Source organism: Bos mutus, chromosome 19 (assembly GCF_027580195.1).
Source record: "Bos mutus isolate GX-2022 chromosome 19, NWIPB_WYAK_1.1, whole genome shotgun sequence".
In the NCBI taxonomy this organism is placed as follows: Eukaryota; Metazoa; Chordata; class Mammalia; order Artiodactyla; family Bovidae; genus Bos; species Bos mutus.
The window spans coordinates 11,399,989-11,419,872 of NC_091635.1; the positions used below are offsets into that span (position 1 = coordinate 11,399,989).

Consider the following 19,884-nt stretch of genomic DNA (forward strand, 5'->3'; position numbering starts at 1 on the left):
CATTGCAGAGATGAGAAACTGAGGCTGGGGGTTGAGTGTCTTGCTATAAATACAGAGTGAAGCTGTCGCCCAACCACAGTGGCCAGACCCACAGCCCCGGCCTCGCTCGTGACCACTACGCCCGCCTGCCTCATAATTTCCATTAAAAAAAATATTTTTTTGTCACTGCCCAAAATTTCTATATTGAGCATGTGTTACTTTTGTAAGAGACAAAAGAGAGGTAGTTAGTCTCCCCCTCCTCCACCCCAGAAGAGGCCAGAGTGAGGTCAGGGGCCAGCCTGCAAGGACTGACCCTGGGCTCATGGCCTCTCCCCTGCATGCCCTTCTGAAAGGGGTTCTCCCAAGCTGTGGAGTGGGGTACCACAGCCTTGTCTGGGGCCTTCTCCAGCTCTCCAAGGACCCTTCGGTCCCCACTGCCCATCCCCTATCTGCTCACCAGGTCTTCTTGGTGCTGGAGTCCTGATGCAGAAGGGAGCTAAGCACATAGGGGTCGCCGCCCTCAGGAGTCACCCAGGTCCGGACCACATCCACATTGAAGGCGGCCAGGGGAGCCAGGCCTGAGGGGGAAAGAAGAACAATTAACAGGAGAGGCATCGTTATTCCATCACCTCCCGCCATGCTATTATCCCCACTTTAAAGATGGGAAAAGCAGGACTCCCAGGGATTTTTGTTTTTTGTTTTTTTTTCCATAAGAATGGGACTGGAACACAGGCACATCTAACCCAGAACCCTTGATCCTCCAGCTAAACCAAGCTGTGTCTGTACCAAGGATCCCTGCCCCAGGAGGTCTTCTTTTTTTTTTTTTTTTACCTTTGGCCATGACTTGTGGCATGCAAGATTTTAGTTCCCTGAGCAGGGATCAAATTAGTGCTCCTTGCAGTGGAAGGGTAAAGTCTTAACCAGGGACAGTCAGGGAAGTCCCCTGCACCCACAACCCCCGGCTCATCAACCAAGGGTCTTTTTCTATAGGAATAGGACTGGAATGCAGGTGTGTCTGACCCAGAACCCCTGACCCTCCTACTAAACCAAGCTATGTTGGCACCAAGGCCCCCTCCTCCAGGAAGCCTTCTGTGGTTCTGTCCCAGAGCACTTCCCACCTTCTCACACCTCCCACTGTTCACTTTCTGTACCTGCCTCAAAGCACATGCTCATCACTGTGTCAGGTACCAAAGTTAAAATAGACTATGGGCCCAATGGAGAGGATCTGCTTACATTCTGTCTACATACACCTCCATCAATTGACCCAAGAGAAAAGATACGTCCTCAAAAATACCTATTTGTAACAGTCCCAAACTGGAGCAACCCAAATGACCATCTGCTGGGGGATGGATAAACGGATATTTTCAGACAATGAATACTATTCAGAAGTAAATAGAAACAGACAATTGACATGGACAACAAGATGGGTGAATCTTCCCTGGTTGGTCCATTGGCTAAGACTCTGAGTTCCCAGTGCGGGAATCCAGGTTCAGTCCCTGGTCAGGGAACTACATCCCACATGCTGAACTAAGAGTTCCCACAACTAAAGATCCCATGTGCTGCAAGTAAGACCAGGCACAGCTGAAATGAATAGAGAAAAATAAATATTAAAAAACTGTAGCAAAAAATATTGCCTGGAGTAGTGAGAGTTGGGGTGGGAATTAACTGAGAAGGGGCAGAGAGGAGCTTTTTGGGGTGTTGGAAATAGCCTACATCTCTATAGGCATTTGGATTACAAAGACATGAATTTGTCAAAAATACATCAAATGTTGCACTTAAAATTTGTGTGCCTCACTATGTAAATTTTACCTCAAAAAAAAAAAAAAAAAAAAAAAGAACCATAAGCAAATATTGAATTCTAGTTAACATGTATGCTGAAATGTTTAGGGATAAACTGTGCTGGCCTGCAATTTACTTTGAAATGCATCAAAATGTAAGCCGGCTTGATGGGTGGATAGCTGGATATATATATGGATGGTAATTTACATAGAGGTGGATATAAATAAATGTTTTTATATACATTAATTACAATTGTCAACATTTTGTTGTATTTGCGCTCTCACACATATTTTACATATATGTGATACACAAAAGTATATTGCCTGGAGCCAGCGTGAGGAACTCCGCCTGTGGCAAAGGTCATGAGGAAGGAGGCTCGGGGTACGCAAAGGCGGGATCGAACCTCAGGAGTCCCCCTGGAAATTCTCGAGCATCTACCCTCAAAACCAGAGTCTGCCTACTTTCTGCTTTGTGCTCTCACCTACACCTCTGACTTTACGGGGGGCTGTCCCCCACTACCTCTCTTTGAAAAAATTAACTTACAGCTCCAGTTAATAAAGTTCCTGGGTGTGATAGTGTTTCAACCTACAAATTCCTTTGGAAGTCCTCTAGCCTGCCTGAATAGGTTTTTCTGGCCACATGTGATTGCTCAGAGCCTCCCAACTGTGAGAGGCATGAGATGTTCTAAACTGTCTAAATACAGAGTCCTTTGAGCAGTTAAAAGATTGATTAGAAATTGTATTGGTGAAGGGTTTTTCACTTGTTGGGCCAATGTTTGCTGCTAAGTCTCCATATCCCTTACCTACTGTGTCCCTGGCAGTGTATTGATTAATATAATTGGTGTAAGTAGTAGCTTTAATGTTTGTAACCTTGGACCCTTGAGTTAATTCTTTTTCTTGTTATAGCCCACCACACCTTTGCCCTGTAGGAATGCAACTTTATCTAATGCTTTTGGAGGGTGGCGCCTGACTAATCACCTTTAGAGAAAAATAAGTTTTCTGAAGAAAGGGTCTTAAAATGTTAACAGGCCTCTGGGCCAGAAGATGATGCAAATCACCTAAGCTTTTGCATATGATAAGTTTGCAGGAAGAAAGCCTGGCTTACTGCATGACTCCACCCCTTCCCCCATTATCCTCTATGCGTAACTTAAGGTATAAAAACTACTGTGGAAAATAAAGTGTGGGCCTTGTTCACCGAAACTTGGTCTCCCCATGTCGTTCTTTCTCTCACCTTCTGGCTGAATTATTCAGCCTCTTTTCTCCACTAAATTTTCTCACTGAGCTATCCTTATTTAACCACTCTTTATATCTTTAATTAACATTTAAATAAGCTGTTGTTTCCTGATCGCTGAAGTCGGCTCCCCTTCGAAACCCCTGACTCCACCGGGGCTGGACCTCGGCAGTATATGTATTGTAAAATCTGTACATTGTCAAGTTGTTAGGGGAAGCACACTGACTGAAACCGCCTACCCTGGCCAGGCACCATAGTAACCATTGGCATGAGTTGTTTTATGACAGGAGATCCTGGTAAGGAATACGGAACTAATAAGCCACCACCAACCACAAGAGTCCAGGAAAGGTCAAAAGGAGACATCGCGTGTCCGTCCACTTCCCACAACCCCTCTCGCCAGCATCCATCTTGGCCGAGCGGTGCGTGCGCCACCAGGAAAGACACTGGATTAGAATGATTGGCCAAAGACCACCCGGAAACTAATCCCATCACCATAAAATCCGAGACTGCGAGCCACGCGGCAGAGCAGTTCTCCTGGGTTCCCGTACCCTACTGCTCTCCACCCGGGTGCCCTTTCCCAGTAAAATGTCTTGCTTTGTCAGCACGTGTCTCCTCAGACAATTCTTTTCCAAGTGTTAGACGAGAGCCGGCTCCTGGGGCCCTGAAAGGGGGCCTCCCCCTTCCTACAACAAAGTCAGTCATATGTGGTTGTCCACTGCACAAGGTTTTCAACTTTTCTCTATGTGTGGAAATTCTTCACTAAAAATGTGGGGGCGAAACTCGGGGAGGCAGAATTGATATGGATAGATTGCTCCCCAAACAGGCTGTGCCAATTTGTACTCCAACAACAAAATGGAAGGCCTATTTCCCACAGCATTGCTTGAGCTGACTGTGCAGACCTCTTCATCCTTGTTTTAAAAGAGTATCTCATCATTTGCTTCCAAAACTACTTTTTAATTAGGAGTCAAGTCAAGCCTCTTATTATAAGCTGTTTTCTGTCTATTCATGTACATTACCCATCTTAAAGAGGTCTTTATTGTTTTCTTTTTCATTCTTTTGGCCATACAACATGGCATGTGGGATCTTTAGTTCCCTGACCAGGGATTAAATCCTCACCCCCCTCACAGTAGAAGTTCGGCGTCCTAACCACTGGACCACCAGGGAAGTTTTCTTATTTAATATACAAGAGCTTTTTTTCCCAAAAGAAATTGTCAACGTGTCACTTAGGTATTTGTTCGACTTCCTTATAGTTTTTCCCAAACCTACATTTATTATGTAGTCAAATTATTTTTCCTGTGTCACACTTTCCCACCAGAGATTATTTTTTTAATTCACTCTTATTTTCTCCAGTATGTTACTTGTTTCATTTTTTTATGCTTGCATCTTTGATTCATCTAGACTTTTTTCTTTTGGCTGTACCATGAAGCTTGTGGGGTCTTAGTTCCCTGACCAAGGTTCAAACCCATGTCCCTTGTAGTCCTAACCCCTGGACTGCCATGAAAGTCCCTAGATTTTATTTTTGCATATACCCAGCTTTCGTTTTTCTTCCCCCCAAATGAAATTGTCCCAGCATTCCTTCTCAAATAGCTTATATTATTCCCATAGGTTTGAAACACCACTTTATCATTCTCAGAATTCTCACATGCAATTTGGTGTCCCCAGGGACTCAGTTCTGCCCCACTGACCTCACTTTCTCCTGCTTGAACACATTCATTAGTCTCCTGCCTTTCTCTTTTCAGATTTGTCCCTCCAGGTACATCCTTTCCATACCAGTAGTCAGAAAGAATTTTCAAAAGCATGGTTTGACCGTGCTGTGCCACTGCTTAAAATTACAATATATGTTTGCATGGGAAAAAAAGGCAAAGTGAAGCTCAGTCTATAGACTTACCTGTTCAAATACCCCTCAATTAACAACTTTTTGTCACAATGGCTCTTGACAAGCTATGCCACTTCTTGAGTTTCGCTCAATTTTTTTTGTTTTTGCTTTGGCCACACCCCACAGCTTGCAGGATCTTAGTTTTCAACCAGCGATTGAATGAAGGACCACGGCAGCTAAAGCACCAAGTCCTAACCACTGGACTGCTGGGGCGCGCCCAGCCATGCCACTTAAAAAAAGGACATTCCTTTTTTCTGTGTTGATACAATGGTTTTTTTCACCCCTGAATACACCAAATAAACATGCTATAAGGAAGTGTATTCTGACATTACATTTTCAGGCAAAAACATATGCACCAATTTACTTACATGAGAGTTTCTTAGCCCAACAATATCATAGGAAACAAACCTGCATTGCTTGCCATATTTGAAAGTGTGAAAGTGAAAGTGAAGTTGCTCAGTTGTGTCTGACTCTTTTCGACCCCATGGACCATAACCTACCAGGCTCCTCTGTCCATGGGATTTTCCAGGCAAGAGGACTGGAGTGGGTTGCCATTTCCTTCTCCAGGGGATCTTCCCCACCCAGCGATTGAACCTGGGTCTCCCACATTGCAGGCAGACGCTTTACCATCTGAGCCACCAGGGAAGCCCCAAGTTCAGGTAAACCTCATATACTTTGTTTTGCATATGTATGCCCATCGAGGAGGCTGAAGAGATACTGTCTTCTATGATTCTACAGGCTACTGAGTGCACAAGCTGTTTCCATGTGTCTTGAAGTGATTTTAAGGTTTAGTATTTATTTTGGCCTCAAAATATTTCTCTGTGACTTTATTTTTAAAGGGAGTTTGAATGTAAGATAGCCATAGGTCCCCCAAAAGTTAAAAAACAGTAAAGAAGTGGTACAGAAAGGAAAATGTACTTTTTTAGTAACGACCCCCTCACACCCATCCTCCACCACCCACCCCTGAGTCTTCCTTTCCTCCTCTAATGAGGACAGCAAGCCTTCATTACAATAAGTTGTATCTGTAAATTGTAATTTTATATTCAAACGATTGGGTTTTTAATATATACTTGTTTTGTTTGTAAATTTATAAAATTTTCCATCATTAAAAGTTATTTAGATATTGGGGTGGCTGGAATGCATCACAATTTTTCATTTGAAAAACTGATGGAAGTTTTTTTTTTCCCCCCAATTAATGGCTTTTCACTTGGCAGTAGAGATTTTAGGAACAAAGTAAAATCCTTAAGCAACAGACAGGTATAAACTATTCTTTTAACTAAAGAAGAGAAGGAAATACAAAACTTACGACTATGTGGTTCTTCACTCCTAAGGAAGATATAACCACTTTAAATATGTATGTCTCCAATAACATTACTTCAAACTATACAAAGCAAAAATTGATTGAACTAAAAGATTTAACAAGTCTTTCATATTAGGTAGACCAAAAAAAAGCAAAAAACCAAATCCAGTAAGTATTTAGAAGATCTGAACAACACAATTAACAAACTTGATATAATCAACTAACAGAATATTATAGCCAACAATGGCAAAGTAAACATTTTTTTCAAGTACACATGAAATATCAAAATTGACCATAAGTGTGCCGGGTCATAAAATAAACCTCAGTACGTTTCAACGGATTGACATAATCCAGAGTATGTTCTCTGACTATAGTAGAATTAAACTAGAAATCAATAACAAAAAGAAAGCAAGAAAAATCTGAACTTCTTGGAAAATAAGCAATGTACTTCTAAATAATGTAAGGTCAAAAATGGAGACCTTACTAAATGAGAATTAAGATAGGACAAATCAAAACTTGTGTGATACAGTTAAAGAAGTGCTTAGAGGAAACATACAGCATTATATGCATATGTTTAAAAAAAAAGAAAGAAAAACTGAAAACTAGTTATCTAATATTCCATCTCAAAAAGCTAAATGGAAACCAAATCAAACTCAGAGAGAATACAGGAAGGAATAAAGATATGAGCATATCGATGAAATAGAAAACTAACCTACATAGAGAAAATCAAAGCTTGGTTTTTAGAAAGAGTAATAAAACTGATAAACCTCTAGCAACACTGATTAAGGAAGAAAAAAAAAGAGAGAGAACATAGAAATTACCAATATGAATGAAAAAACTACATCAGAACACATCCTAAGACATTCATGAAATAAGAGGATAGTATATACAACTTAGGGCTTCCCAGGTGGCTGTGATGGTAAAGAACCCACCCGCCACTGCAGAAGACATAAAAGAGATGCAGGTTCGACCCCTGGGTCAGGAAGACCCCCTGGAGGAGGGCATGGCAACACACTCCAGTGTTTGCCTGGAGAATCCCATGGACAGAGGAAACTGATGGGCTACAGTTCATAGCCCAAATAAAGGCAGCCAAATAAACAAATAAAATGAAATTGATTAGTTAAAAAAAAAAATCCTAGCAAGTTATTGTGGGGAGGGGGGAGATGTTAGCAAGCCATTTAAAAAATTTATGTGAAAATGCAAAGGGCAATATAATTATGACTGATTCGAGTTCTAGGGCAGAAACCAACACAACACTACAAAGCAATTTTCCTCCAATTAAGAAATAAATTAATTTTTTAAACAAGAAAGACAGAGCTGACATTAAAAAAAAGAAGAGAGAAAGAAACACAATGGGCAAGAATAGTCAGGTACTCCTGAAGAATAAGAATAAAATTTTTGGATTTATCATTTATCAATATTATAAACTTACAGTTATTAAAACAGAATTATATTGGCATTAGGATAGACAAATAGATCAATGAAACAGAGAGCCCAAAAACATATAGTCACTTGATTTAGGACAAGGGTGACAGTAAGGAACAGTGGTGAAAGAATGATCTTTTAAATACATTGGATTGGGTCACTTGGATATCAACATTGAAAAAAATTATAGGCACAAAAAATCAATTCCTGATGAACTGAAGATTTAAATGTGGGTTTAGATGGACCATATATCTAACTATGAAAAATGAAATAAGAAAGCTTTTAAGAGAAAACTAAGGACCCTAGGGTAGACAGATACTTTTTAAACAGATCACAAAAAAACACTAGCTATAAAGAAAAGCATTGATAAGCTGAACTTCATTAGACTTAAGAACTGTTTATCAGAAGACATCACTAAAAGACGAGAGAGGCAAGCCACAGAGAGGAGATGTTTGCAATACAAGCATCTGACCACAAATGGGTATGAAAAAGGCATGTAAGCTAACAGAAAGAAGGACGTTTCACAAAAGAGACTATCCAACGTCCAGTAATCATGAGAAGTCATCATTAGACTTCACAGAAGGGCAAACTGAGATTGTGTGATGCTGAAACAGCGCAAGACCTTATGGGTCCTTGCCCCCCACCCTGGCACCTCTGCCTGCCTTTTGTCTGTGGAAAACTTTAGTCAAATAGTTTTATCCGAGAAGTGAGAAAGGCAGAATCAAAGGGAAACTGTCAAAGGAGACTAAATAATAATAACGTAGTCATTAAGCATAGTCAAGGACCTTTAATTCTTTCTCAAGGGCTATAGGTAATACTCTGAGCCATGTCCTGGGAGCTGTCTTCTAGCTACACCAGGCAGACAAGTTAACTACATGATGACCAGACTGTACCCAGGACAATTCCTGCCACAATTCCAAGAACTGGCCACAAAGAAATGGGAACAAACAGACTCTGGAACTGAAGATTAACTGTACCTAAAACAATCAAGATGACACTGGTCAGACCACTGATGACCAATTTGAAGATGACTATCAGAGCTGACTGCGGTTTCTGCATGTAGCCACCCCCACCACCCCATCCTTCTGTCTATAAAAGCTCCTGCCCCACTGGTTGCCGGGGATGGGGGGGGATTGGACTTTGGACAGACATCCACCTCCCCTCAAGCTCCAGCTGCTGGCTTCTGAAATAAAGCAAACTTTCCTTTCCACCTACTTGGCCTGTTTACTGGCTTTTGAGCAGTGAGCAGCCAGACCTCACACATACTCTTTCGGTAAAAATACCACTCCATAACCACCAGAATGGCTAAACCGAAAAAGATAATACCAAGTGTTAACAATAACGTAGAGCCACTAGAATAGTCATATACTGCTGGTGGGGGTGTAAATTTGTATAACCCCTTTAGAAAATCGTTTGGCTATTATCAACTACAGCTGAATATATGCATAACTCATGACTAAGCAATTCTAGCCTTAGGCATAAATCCAATAGAAATATGTTCATAAATTCATGAAAAGACATGTACAAGAATGTTCACAGCCTCACTATTCATAATAACCCCAAACTGGAACAACCCACATATCCACCAACAAGCTGCAGTATATTCACCAATGGAATACCCTACAGCAACAAAAATAATTGACGACAAGGTGGGTAGATCTATAAACACAAGGTCAGATGAAAAACGCTGGGGACGAAACAGAACATGTATAATTTCATTTAAGTGAAGTTCAAAACAGGCAAAGTAATCCATGATATTAGAAGTCAGGAGGATGGTTACCCTTGGGGGTAAAGTAATGACTGGAGGGTCCATAGGAGGTGTTTATGGATGTCAGTAATGTTCTGTTTCTTGAAATGGGTATCAGCATGTGGATTTGATTTAATTTGAAAATTCACTGCTCTGACTTTGTTCATTTTTGTGTGTGACTTCAAAAAACAGCCTACCTTAAAAAATAGTAATCGCAGGGGTGGGAAGGAATAAATTAGGAGTTTGAGATTAATACACTGCTATACTCCAGTATTCCTGCTTGGCAGATCCCATTAACAGAAGAGCCTGGCGGGCTACAGTCCATAGGGTTGCAAAGAGTCGGACACGAATGAAGCACACATACATAAAATAGATAAACAACAAGGATTTATTGTATAGCACAGGGAACTATATATATATTCAGTATATTGTGATAGCCTATAAAGAAAAAGAATGTGTATGTGTAATGTCTTATGGAAAAACCTGAAAGAATTTTTTGGCCAACCCAATATAATGGAATCCTTTTGCTGTACACCTGAAATTAACTCAATATTGTAAATCAACTATAGTTCAATTTAAAAAACAATAATAATTGCAAGTGTCTGAAACACATTTAATATATAAAAATTCCAGGGATTCTTAATGATACTTAAAAGACTTGTTGTTGTTGTTGTTCGGTCGCCAAGTTGTGTCCAAGAGGAAGCAAAAACAAAAGAAATCAAAACACTGCATTGTTCACCATTGGCAGTGTAATGAGGGCATTGTCCCCTAACTCTGAAAATCGACTATTAAAGGGAAAGTATTCAACAATCTTCTTGCCTTTCCTGTATGCACTACATTTCAGGGTCACCAAACAGTCTTAGTTGGTGAGAAAAAGTTCTTTAAGGAAGAATCATTACTAACAAATGGGGAAGGAATAATAGAATCATAAAAACAGAATTTTGCAGAACATCCCTGGCAATCCAATGGATTTGGATTTAAGTCTTAATTTGGAGTTAAGACTCCAAGTTTTCAGTGCAGGGGGCATACGTTCAATCCCTGGTTGGGGAACTACGATTCCACATGTAATGCAGTCAAAAACAAAAAAAGCATACAATTTTGCAAGTCCTAATGAAATACAAAGAGTTGACTTATTGGAAAAGACTCTGATTCTGGGAGGGATTGGGGGCAAGAGGAGAAGGGGATGACAGAGGATGAGATGGCTGGATGGCATCACTGACTTGATGGATGTGAGTCTGGGTAAACTCCGGGAGTTGGTGATGCACAGGGAGGCCTTGCGTGCTGCGATGCATGGGGTCGCAAAGAGTCGGACACGACTGAGCGACTGATCAGATCTGATCTGATCTGAATGAAATACAACAGTTAATTCAGGCCACAATCATCAATGGAAGAAACTACTTGGATGAAAGCTTGATAGAGCGCTTCACAATTAGACTGACACCCCCAGCCCACTAGTTCATCTTAGCGCCCCTAAGAGTGGGTCCCCCAGGCATGTGTGCCTCCTAGTGTGACTCCCCAGGAAGAATACTGGGGCCCAAGACTCTGCATTTCTAACAGCTCCCATGTGGTGTCCAGGCTGCCAGTCATCAGACCACACCAAGAAGCAAGTCTTTAAAATACCTCAGCAGAGGAAACCGAAAAAAGGAGCAAGGGAAATGCAGGAAAAATGGCAAAATCCTCCTGATTTTTTTGACTAGGAGTCCCTAACTTGCGGGATCTAATGCCTGATGATCTGAGGTGGAGCTGATGCAATAATAATAGAAGTAAAGTGCACAAGAAATTCAGTGTGCTTGAATCATCCTGAAAACATCCCCTCACCCCAACTGTCCAGAAGAGTTGTCTTCCACAAAACCAGCCCCTGGTGCCAAAAAGGTTGGGGATGGCTGGTATAAAGTGTGCTCGTCAAAAAAAGTTAAACCTGCCTTTACTGAAGGCATTAGCCCTAACTGCCAGGTTTCAGGAAATACAGGGGGTTGAAGGACAAATCACTCTGAGAGGAAGCAAACACGCAAATCTTTCATGAAGATTTATTTGTTCTGCAGGACAAGCGTCGGAGCTCTGCAGTCAAGCAAAGATTTGAAAAGGACACACAGACGCCCAAATGAGCGAGGGGGCCCCTCTAGACTAAGAAAGGCATAGCAACCGCACGTGATGTCTGGGCCTTGTTAGGCTCTTGATCTGAACTCATCAACTGTTAAAAATAGACATGTGGAGACCGTCAGGAAGATTCGAATACAAGCTGAGTATTAGCAAAAGGAGGAGGAGGTGGCAGAGGATGAGAGGGTTAGACGGCATCACTGACTTAATGGACATGAATTTGAACAAACTCCAGGAGATAGTGAAAGGCAGGGGAGTCTGGCGTGCTGCGGTTCATGGGGTTGCAAAGAATCAGACACAGCTTAGCAAATGAGCAACAACATTAGACATTAACAAAGAATTACTGTTCATTTTGTTAGGTGATGAGAACATTGCGACTGTAAGAGGATATCCCCTTACTTTAAAAATTTGTATTGAAGCATTTGAGGGTAAAATGACTGACGGTGGGGATTTTCCTTCAAATAAAGCTTCCAAAGCATGAAAGTGCAAACAGATCACCCAAGGATCTTCTTCTAAATTGTAGGTTCTGATTCAGGACGTGAGGGAGTGGGGCTGAGATCCTAGTCCGACAGGCTGGTAAGTGATGCCAGGCTGCATCTGGTCCTCAGACCAAGCTGTGAGCATCAAGACTTTAACATACTTTGGTAAAGCAAACAAAAAATGACAGCTGAAATCAATGCAGCAGGTGTGACAAGATCTTGATAGCTGTGTCATCTGGGTGATGGGCATATTGGGATTGGGTTTACTAATGTCCTTTTCTTTTGGCCACACCACTCAGCATGTAGGATCTTAGTTCCCCAACCAGGGACTGAACCCATGCCCCATGGAGTGAAAGGGCAGAGGCTTAACCCTTGGACCACCAGGGAAGTCCCCTCGTTTTCTTTATTTCTGTACACACTTGAAACTTTGTTAAAAACCAATCTTCCAAAGGCTGAAGGCGCAGGCTCCCTCTGAGGGGCAGTGTCTGCTTTCACCTTTCAATTCTCATTCCTGTTCCCTGAGCCCGACACAAAATCTGTACTTTATTGCTTTCCCTTTATACCCCTGCCTTGCCCAGAATGATGGGTGGTGACTCATAAAAATATATCATGCGCTAAAATAAAACTTATAAGGATGGGGCAGGTAAAAAAAAAAAGTGAAGTGAGAACTACCCACTTCTTATAAGGAGTGAGTGGAAGGCCTTCTTTCCCCTTTTTTACCATCTGTGTGACTCACAGACATGAATTGAAACCCCCGTGAGAAGTGTAGTCTTCCTTCCCGGACATCCATGATATCTCCCTGCCCAGCCCAGTATCCCCTCTGCCTGCTCTGTTCTCCAGCTGCCTGATACCCCACTTCCTGAACACACTGCATATCTCCCACCACAGGGCCTGTGCACGGCGGCTCCCTCTGCCCCGTGTGCCTTCCTCATCACTCTCCCAGCTCTGCCCCATCCTTTGGGGCCCTGTTCAGGCACTCCCTGCCCCAGGAGCCAACTAGATTCTTGACCAGATTGCCCTTCTGATCTCTGAGCCCCCTCAGCATCCTGGGCTGTCTCTGTCTGGCTCTGACTAAATCCTGTCTGGGTCAGAGTGATCTACGATGAAGTTTGTTTCCCCCAGACAGTAATCTGATCTGTCATCCATGACACCCTCAACCACAAAGTCCCACTTGACATAGTGCCAGGCCCAGATTAGAAACATCAGATAGAGCCAGAGATTTCTGATCTCTACCCCGGCACCCCCATCTTTCGCTTTGTTCAACTGAGGGGTCTTGGCTCAAAATCTCTGAGGGGTGGGAAAGGGGAGGAGACAAGCATAGAGACACTCACGACCACCTTCCTGGACCACCTGCTCTCTTCCAGGCACCATACACAGGTGCTGGGGCTCAGAGAGGTCAGGGGATTGCTTTGTGGCCCATCTGCCCACTGAAATTGGTGTCTGGGGCCCAGGTCTGCCTCATTCTAAGGTCTTCAGTAAAAGCCGGAGGCCCTGGGGACAAGGGTGTTGGTGTAAATTGAGACCAGGCTCCCTGTTGTGCCAGCAGATGAGAACTGGGGCAGAGCTCTGGGTGAGCGAGCTGGTAATTAGGTCAGTGAGAATATGTGTATGTGTGTGTGTGTGTAGATGTGTCAGCTGGTCTGCTGAGAACATGTGCATGTGTGTAGGCTGTGTGTGTGTGTGTGTAGGTGTGTCAATGGGTCTGCTGACCTGAGAACACGCGCACGTGTGTGTGTGCATGTATAGATTGGTCAACACACATGCACACGTGTGTAAGCTGTGTGTGTGTGCTAATGTGTCACAGGGTCCGCTGAGCTGAGAACACAAGTGTGTGTGTGTGTGTGTGTGTGTGTGTAGGTGTGTCAACGGGTCCACTGAGCTCTCTCAGAAGGCCACCCGGTGCCTGGGGTCCACCAGACGTGAGTCACCTTGCTGGAGCAGACTCTACACCCAATCGCTGCCACAGTCCCTTTACCCAGACTGTGCATCCATCAGGGACCCCCCCACCCTTCCCACTTCCCCCCTAGACAGAGAAATGAGCATGAGCCCCGGAAGGAGACAGTGCTTGCTTTGCCACGGAGTCCCTGAAGGACCTGCGGTCACCTCACTGCCGTCTTCTCAGCTATGATGTGGAACCGTGCGCACCAGCGGGGCGATGCCCTGCGTAGGGCCCGACATACCGAAGGCTCCGTAGGTGGGTGCTAATGTCAGTGTTATAACCACAGAGGGCCCGCCACGCTCTCTGACGTCTGCCCTCCGGGTGAAGCCCCCCTCTAGTGCTGTCAGAGATGAGAGCCCGGCTGAACCAGAGTCTGTCACCACACCACCCACAGGGCTGCCTTCCCAAGCTGCCTCAGCCACACGGGCCTGCTGAGTCAGACCCCACTCCATCCTGTCAGCCCCACGGCCCCCCACCAGCCCCCCTCTCCCCCATCACACTGGGCTGTTTAAATACACATTCTTACAGTACTGTTCCCAGCTTAGCAAACTGAACCTGGGGGGCATGGTTTCCCCAAATTAAGCAAGAAGCCCGGCCATAGAACTAGGACTAGACTCAGCCATCCTGACGCCCAGCCGAGAGCACCCAGAAAGGTCTGCAGGCTGCCTGTCCCATGGGGCAGCTCACCCTGCGCTCACCCACCTGGGCCTTTAAGTTGAGCCTCATCATCTCAGCCCCAAGCCTCATGCCTGCCCTCCGACTCCCTTCACAGGCTACCTGATGGCCACGGCCAGCAGGTCTGGGGGAGACTGGGCTAGGTTCCACGCAAAGTGTTTGCGGTTTCCTCCTACATCTTCCCCGTGTCTCCTCCTCCCCACATCCTCCTGCCCCAAGTCTCGGCAACTGCCTCTTCACGAGCCTCTGCCTCCCTTTCCTCCAGGACACTGCCTTCTACACAACAGGCAAGTCTCATGGTCACGTTTGGGCTCGGGGCCTACTGGCTTTCCCCCTGCCGTCAGAGTGCAGCCGGAGCTCCCTTAGCCTAGCATTCTGGATCCCCCACACTCTCCACCACCTCCCTGACCACCCGCATGGCCCCTGTTTACACTCCCCAAAACCCAGACTCCCGGAGGAGGTCAGAGGTGTCTGGCTCCCAAGTGGCTTGCCCCCACACCTGGCCTGCCCGTGCACACTGCATGTGTCTTACCTCTCAGCCTGGGGGACACTTTCCCCACCCCCATGTGTTGCCTGAAGGTGTCCTTAGCGGGCCCTCCAGCTGGGGACAGAGGGTCCTGGTGTGCATGTGGCCTGCTTCCCCCTAGGGCCCAGGGTGTCCTGGCTGTGGGGGGCAGTCAACATCAGAGCATCTGATCCCCACTGAGATCTCACCCTGTGTCTCCTTAAACATGATCCTCACACTGGGGTCTCTGTCCATACTGCTTCTCCTGCATAGAAGCTTCCCACCCCTATCACTGTCTGCACTTGCTAAGGACCTCCCCCATCCTACGGGCCACCTTGGACACTACAGTCCTCCGCCCTCAGTGGCTGAGGTTTTCCATCACAGACTTGCCTTTCCATCTGGGGTGTGCCCTGGGCAGAGCCTGGTCTGACACCTCCCCGATTCCCCCAGCAGGACTCAGAGGGGTCCCCAGGCTCCAGCCTGAAGTTGATACAACAGCTAAGCCAACCCTGGACTTCTGGTTCCTGGACCACTGTAAGGTTCTATAGACCATAGCATAGTTCCCTTCTTCACCCGAGCTATGTAGATGCAATCTCTAAGAGCCTGGGAGGAGAAGTGAATGGCTGTGGTCACCGAATGAGTCAGGGTGAAGACTGACATGGGAGTAGCAGGCTGCAGGGAACAGCTGCAGGGCTTCCCCACGGTGAGAAGGGTAGGAGGTCAGACCAGGAACAGTCTGGATTCTCTCCAGCCTAGCGAGGTGCAGCCAGGATGCAGGGCCTGGGCTCACAGTCTGAGGGGTTCCTGCGCCCTCCCTTGGCCTCTCCTTGTCACTTTCTCAGACGCTCTCCAGCTCTTAAGATTCAGCACCAGTCTCGCCTCCTCCAGGAAGCTCTTCATGATTAGTCCACCCCTAAGTCTCAGGACCTCACTCTTAGGGCAGAATTGTCACGGCTCCATTTCTCCCACGCACACTGGTGCTGCTGGGGCCCTGCTCTCGTCCCTGGCCCACAGCATAGCCAAGCTGCGGGCTCATGGATCTCATTGCGGCTCTGCTCCATCTTGCTCTCCACTGTCCATCCACCTGGGGGGTGCCTTGGCCTCAGAAGGGGTTTTGTAAAGCTCATGTGACTTGACATTGCCGAAAAAGGTGCTGGGGTGATAACTGATCCTTCCAGAGGCCACAGGAGAAAGAGACGAGCAGGAGCCCAGAGTGACACCAGGGTCAGTGTCCCAGGCCGTGGGGTGTTTTGGAGCTTCTAGAGCCGGGAGGCAGGCAGAGGCTTGGGCTCAAGCCTCGTTTCCACCAGCACTTGCTTGTAACTATGGCCAGTCACTACCCCTGTCTGGGCCTCAGTCACCTCTTCCATACTGGAAGGAGTGGACCAGGGTCTCGTCTAAACATCGTCTATGGACACGTTTGGTGATGCAAGATCAAAAAAGCATGAGACCTTCTCCACACACCACATGTAACTGAAAATAAAGGGAAGTCTAAACTGTAAAATAAGGAAAAGGAAGTTCAACAAGGTTTTGATCTTTCCATGATAACTATTTTGATTTTTTTTTTAATAATCAAATATTAAACAGAGTGCAGAGTGCAGAAATGTGCGCTTTGCTGGGGCGCATTTGGCCGGCCTCTTGGGCGGCCTGGCCTGTGGTAGCGCTATTAGTGATTCTGAGCACCCCCCAGCCTGGCCTCAGCTCAGCCACTGTCGGGCCTCACTCAGCGGCCTGCATCAATCCTTAGGGGAAACAGGCTCCTAGGAGCTTTGAAACTACATCTGCCTGATACCCGGTCTTACTCTTCCATCCAGCTTCTGACCAGCACAGGAGTCCTGTCAGATCACTAAGCAGGACCACCTGGCCTCAGGCTTGCAGGGCTCACTGACCACGCTCTCTCTCCTCCCTGGGGCCTGGTGGTTGGGTGTGGGCTCCTGGCTTGGCTTGCCTCCAGGGGCTTCCATGGGCATTTTAAAGGCCAGAAAGGGACCCCCTAGGCAGTGTGGAGAGGAAGCGCCCCCTCCCCCACACAGGTTCTCATAGGGCCTTAACGTCAGGAACAGGAAGCTGGCCCCCCTTGCATTCGTCCTCCACCACACAGCCCACCATCTCTCATCATCTCTCATCAGCGGTCACCTGTTCACAGGGTCCTTACCCCCTCCTCAGCTAAACCCTTCCTGTGTAAGAGAAGGGGGCTCTGCTGGGCAGGTGGGCTTGCACACTCTGAGGAGAAGCGCGGCATAGACCTGAGGGGCTGCCTGACATGGACGCCTGGTTGGGGGAAGGGGACGCATGGGGAGGGGAGGTGGCAGGAGGAACAGGAGGCAGAGCCCCGGAGTCCAAAGGAGTCCAAAGTCAGAGGGAGCCTCAGGGGCCCTTCCCAGCCCCAGGGGGGGTCTGACCCACCAAGCAAGAGCATCCCCCCGGGGGGAGGCCCCACCTCTTCTCTAACCTCGGGCTCTGAGCCCCACCAGACGCACAAACGGACAGGCCGAGCTGAGGGCACAGCAGCCCCTTGGGGGGCAAGGGGTGAGGCCGACTTACTGGTCACGCAGAGCAGAGAGTGAAAGAGCCACATCCTGGCGGGAGCGCAGGCAACGGCCGAGGGAGGCTTCGAGGGCTCAGCTTCCCTCCTGGGCTCATGGGCTCGGGCGGGCAGGAGGCGGGGACAAAGGCGCACCCACAGGCCAGGACCACAGACAGACAGGCTGCGTGGCTTCCTCAGTAGAGGAGACCTGGGTCCTGGAAGCCCAGAGACATCTGGCAGCCCTGCTCCATCTCCACCACTTTTGTGGAACTGGGAGCTGAGGTCTGGCCTGGGAACAGGGCCGGATGATGTCAGGAGCAGGTATTTGAGGGACAGGAGCAGTATGAATCCAGCGATGTGTTGTTTATCATCCTCGTGGACGAGTCCCAGCCCCCTTGCCCTGCTCCATCACCCACCACCCACCTCTGCCCCGGAGCCTGGCCCAGGGTCCCTCCCACAGGAAGCACCCCCCACAGCTAGAAACCGCCTCCACACTCAAGGCCCTGAGACTGCGGAGGGCCGGGTGAAGGGAAAGACCCTGGCAATGACTGAATCACTGCCTCAGTTCAGCTTTGGCTGCGTTCTCTTCATTCTTTTTTTAACTTAAAAAATTTTTATTTATTTTTTGTGCTAGGTCTTCTCTGGTTGCAGCGAGCGGGGGCTACTCTCCAGTTTCAGCGCACGAAGTTCTCATTGCCGTGGCCTCTCCTATTACGGAACACGGGCTCTAGGGCATGCCAGCTTCAGTAGGTGTGGCACAGGGGCTCAGTGTCTGCAACTCTCCAGCTCTAGAGCACAGGCTCAGCAGTTGTGGTGCATGGGTTTCGTTGCCCTGTGGCACTGTGGGATCTTCCTGGACCAGGGATTGAACCCATGCCCCTTGCATTGGCAGGGGGATTCTTAATCCACAGCTGCTGCTGCTGCTGCTAAGTCGCTTCAGTCGTGTCCAACTCCATTGGACCCCATAGATGGCAGCCCACCAGGCTCCCCCGTTCCTGGGATTCTCCAGGCAAGATCACTGGAGTGGGTTGCCATTTCCTTCTCCAGTGCATGAAAGTGAAAAGTGGAAGTGAAGTTGCTCAGTCGTGTCCAACTCTTAGCGACCCCATGGACTGCAGCCTACCAGGCTCCTCCGTCCATGGGATTTTCCAGGCAAGAGTACTGGAGTGGGGTGCCATTGCCTTCTCCAATTCACAGCTGCATTCTCTTTATATCCTGACTACAGTACCAGGGTGTAGAACTAACCTAACAGAGATCTGGGCTACCAGAACAGAAGTGAAATTCCATGCATCTTTTAGCACATCTCTGACTCAGCCCAGAAGCCCAGAGAACTGCACTGCCAACAGCCCTCAGTCTCATGTAAGTGCCAACTTCACGATCTGTCAGATTTTCCATGTGTGCCCACGTCTGTCGCAGAAGTCTCTCCCGCACCTTTGCTTCCCAGACGGTTGGCCGTGCAGAGCAGCGCTGTCCCACGGAGCCCAGCAATCAGTGTCTAGACCTACACAGTCCAACTGTGGTTACTGTGTCCTTTAAATGTCCCCAGTCACTGAAGAACTGAATTTTCCATTTTATTTAATTTTGTTTACAATCAAAATCTCTCTTTCACCTGGATGCGTGCATCTCCAGGGAGAGCACTTTGCAGTGTTAATATAAGGGTTAAAACACAGCAGATGGGATGCCCTGGTGGTCCAAAGGCTAAGACTCCATGCTCTTAATGCAGGGGGCCCGGGTTTGATCCCTGGTCAGGGAACTAGATTCCATATGCCACAGTGAAGATCCTGCATGCTGCAACTAAGACCTGGCACAAATACATACATACATATTAAAAAAGGAAACTTTAAAAAAAAAACCTACAGCAGAGGACGGTGTTGACTCGATGACTAGATGAAGATCAATTTTATCTTGTTTCTCATGATGAAAGCCTGCTTGGCTGAAGTTCTGTAATGACTGAGGTCACGTTGCAGTCTTATGTTGCTTGCTTTGGTCTGAGAAAATGCCTCCACCTAGCAGGACAGTTCCCGGATGTTATATGGTTGTTGAGATTACGATTCACCATTTTCCACACTATATATACCACCCAACGGAGACGTTAAATGGCTGAGAAAGCAAAGCTCCGGGTCTGATGAGTCATCTGCCTGGTCACAAGGAAGATTGTCCCAAGGTGGCTTAACCCTGTTGTGGGCCGAGGTCCTGGGTGTCTTCCCACACTCAGGGCTCGGCGCCTCTCTCCCTCCCTGTCCCTAGCTGCCGGGGCGCCTGGCAGAGCAAGGAGGGGCTCCTCTCCCACCACTGGCCCAGAGAGGGAGAGAGCAGCCCCAGGCCA

General features: G+C 46.9%; 1 protein-coding gene across 1 annotated transcript in view; it reads right to left on the reverse strand.

The window, feature by feature from the left end:
• Positions 1–17,918, reverse strand: part of ITGAE (integrin subunit alpha E) — a 62,122-nt gene extending 44,204 nt beyond the window's left edge. Inside the window, 2 exon segments of the mRNA XM_070389241.1 lie at positions 437–557; positions 17,576–17,918. Coding sequence (XP_070245342.1) covers positions 437–557; positions 17,576–17,609 — 155 coding nt within the window. The 5' untranslated portion in view covers positions 17,610–17,918.
• Positions 17,919–19,884: the final 1,966 nt, after the last annotated feature.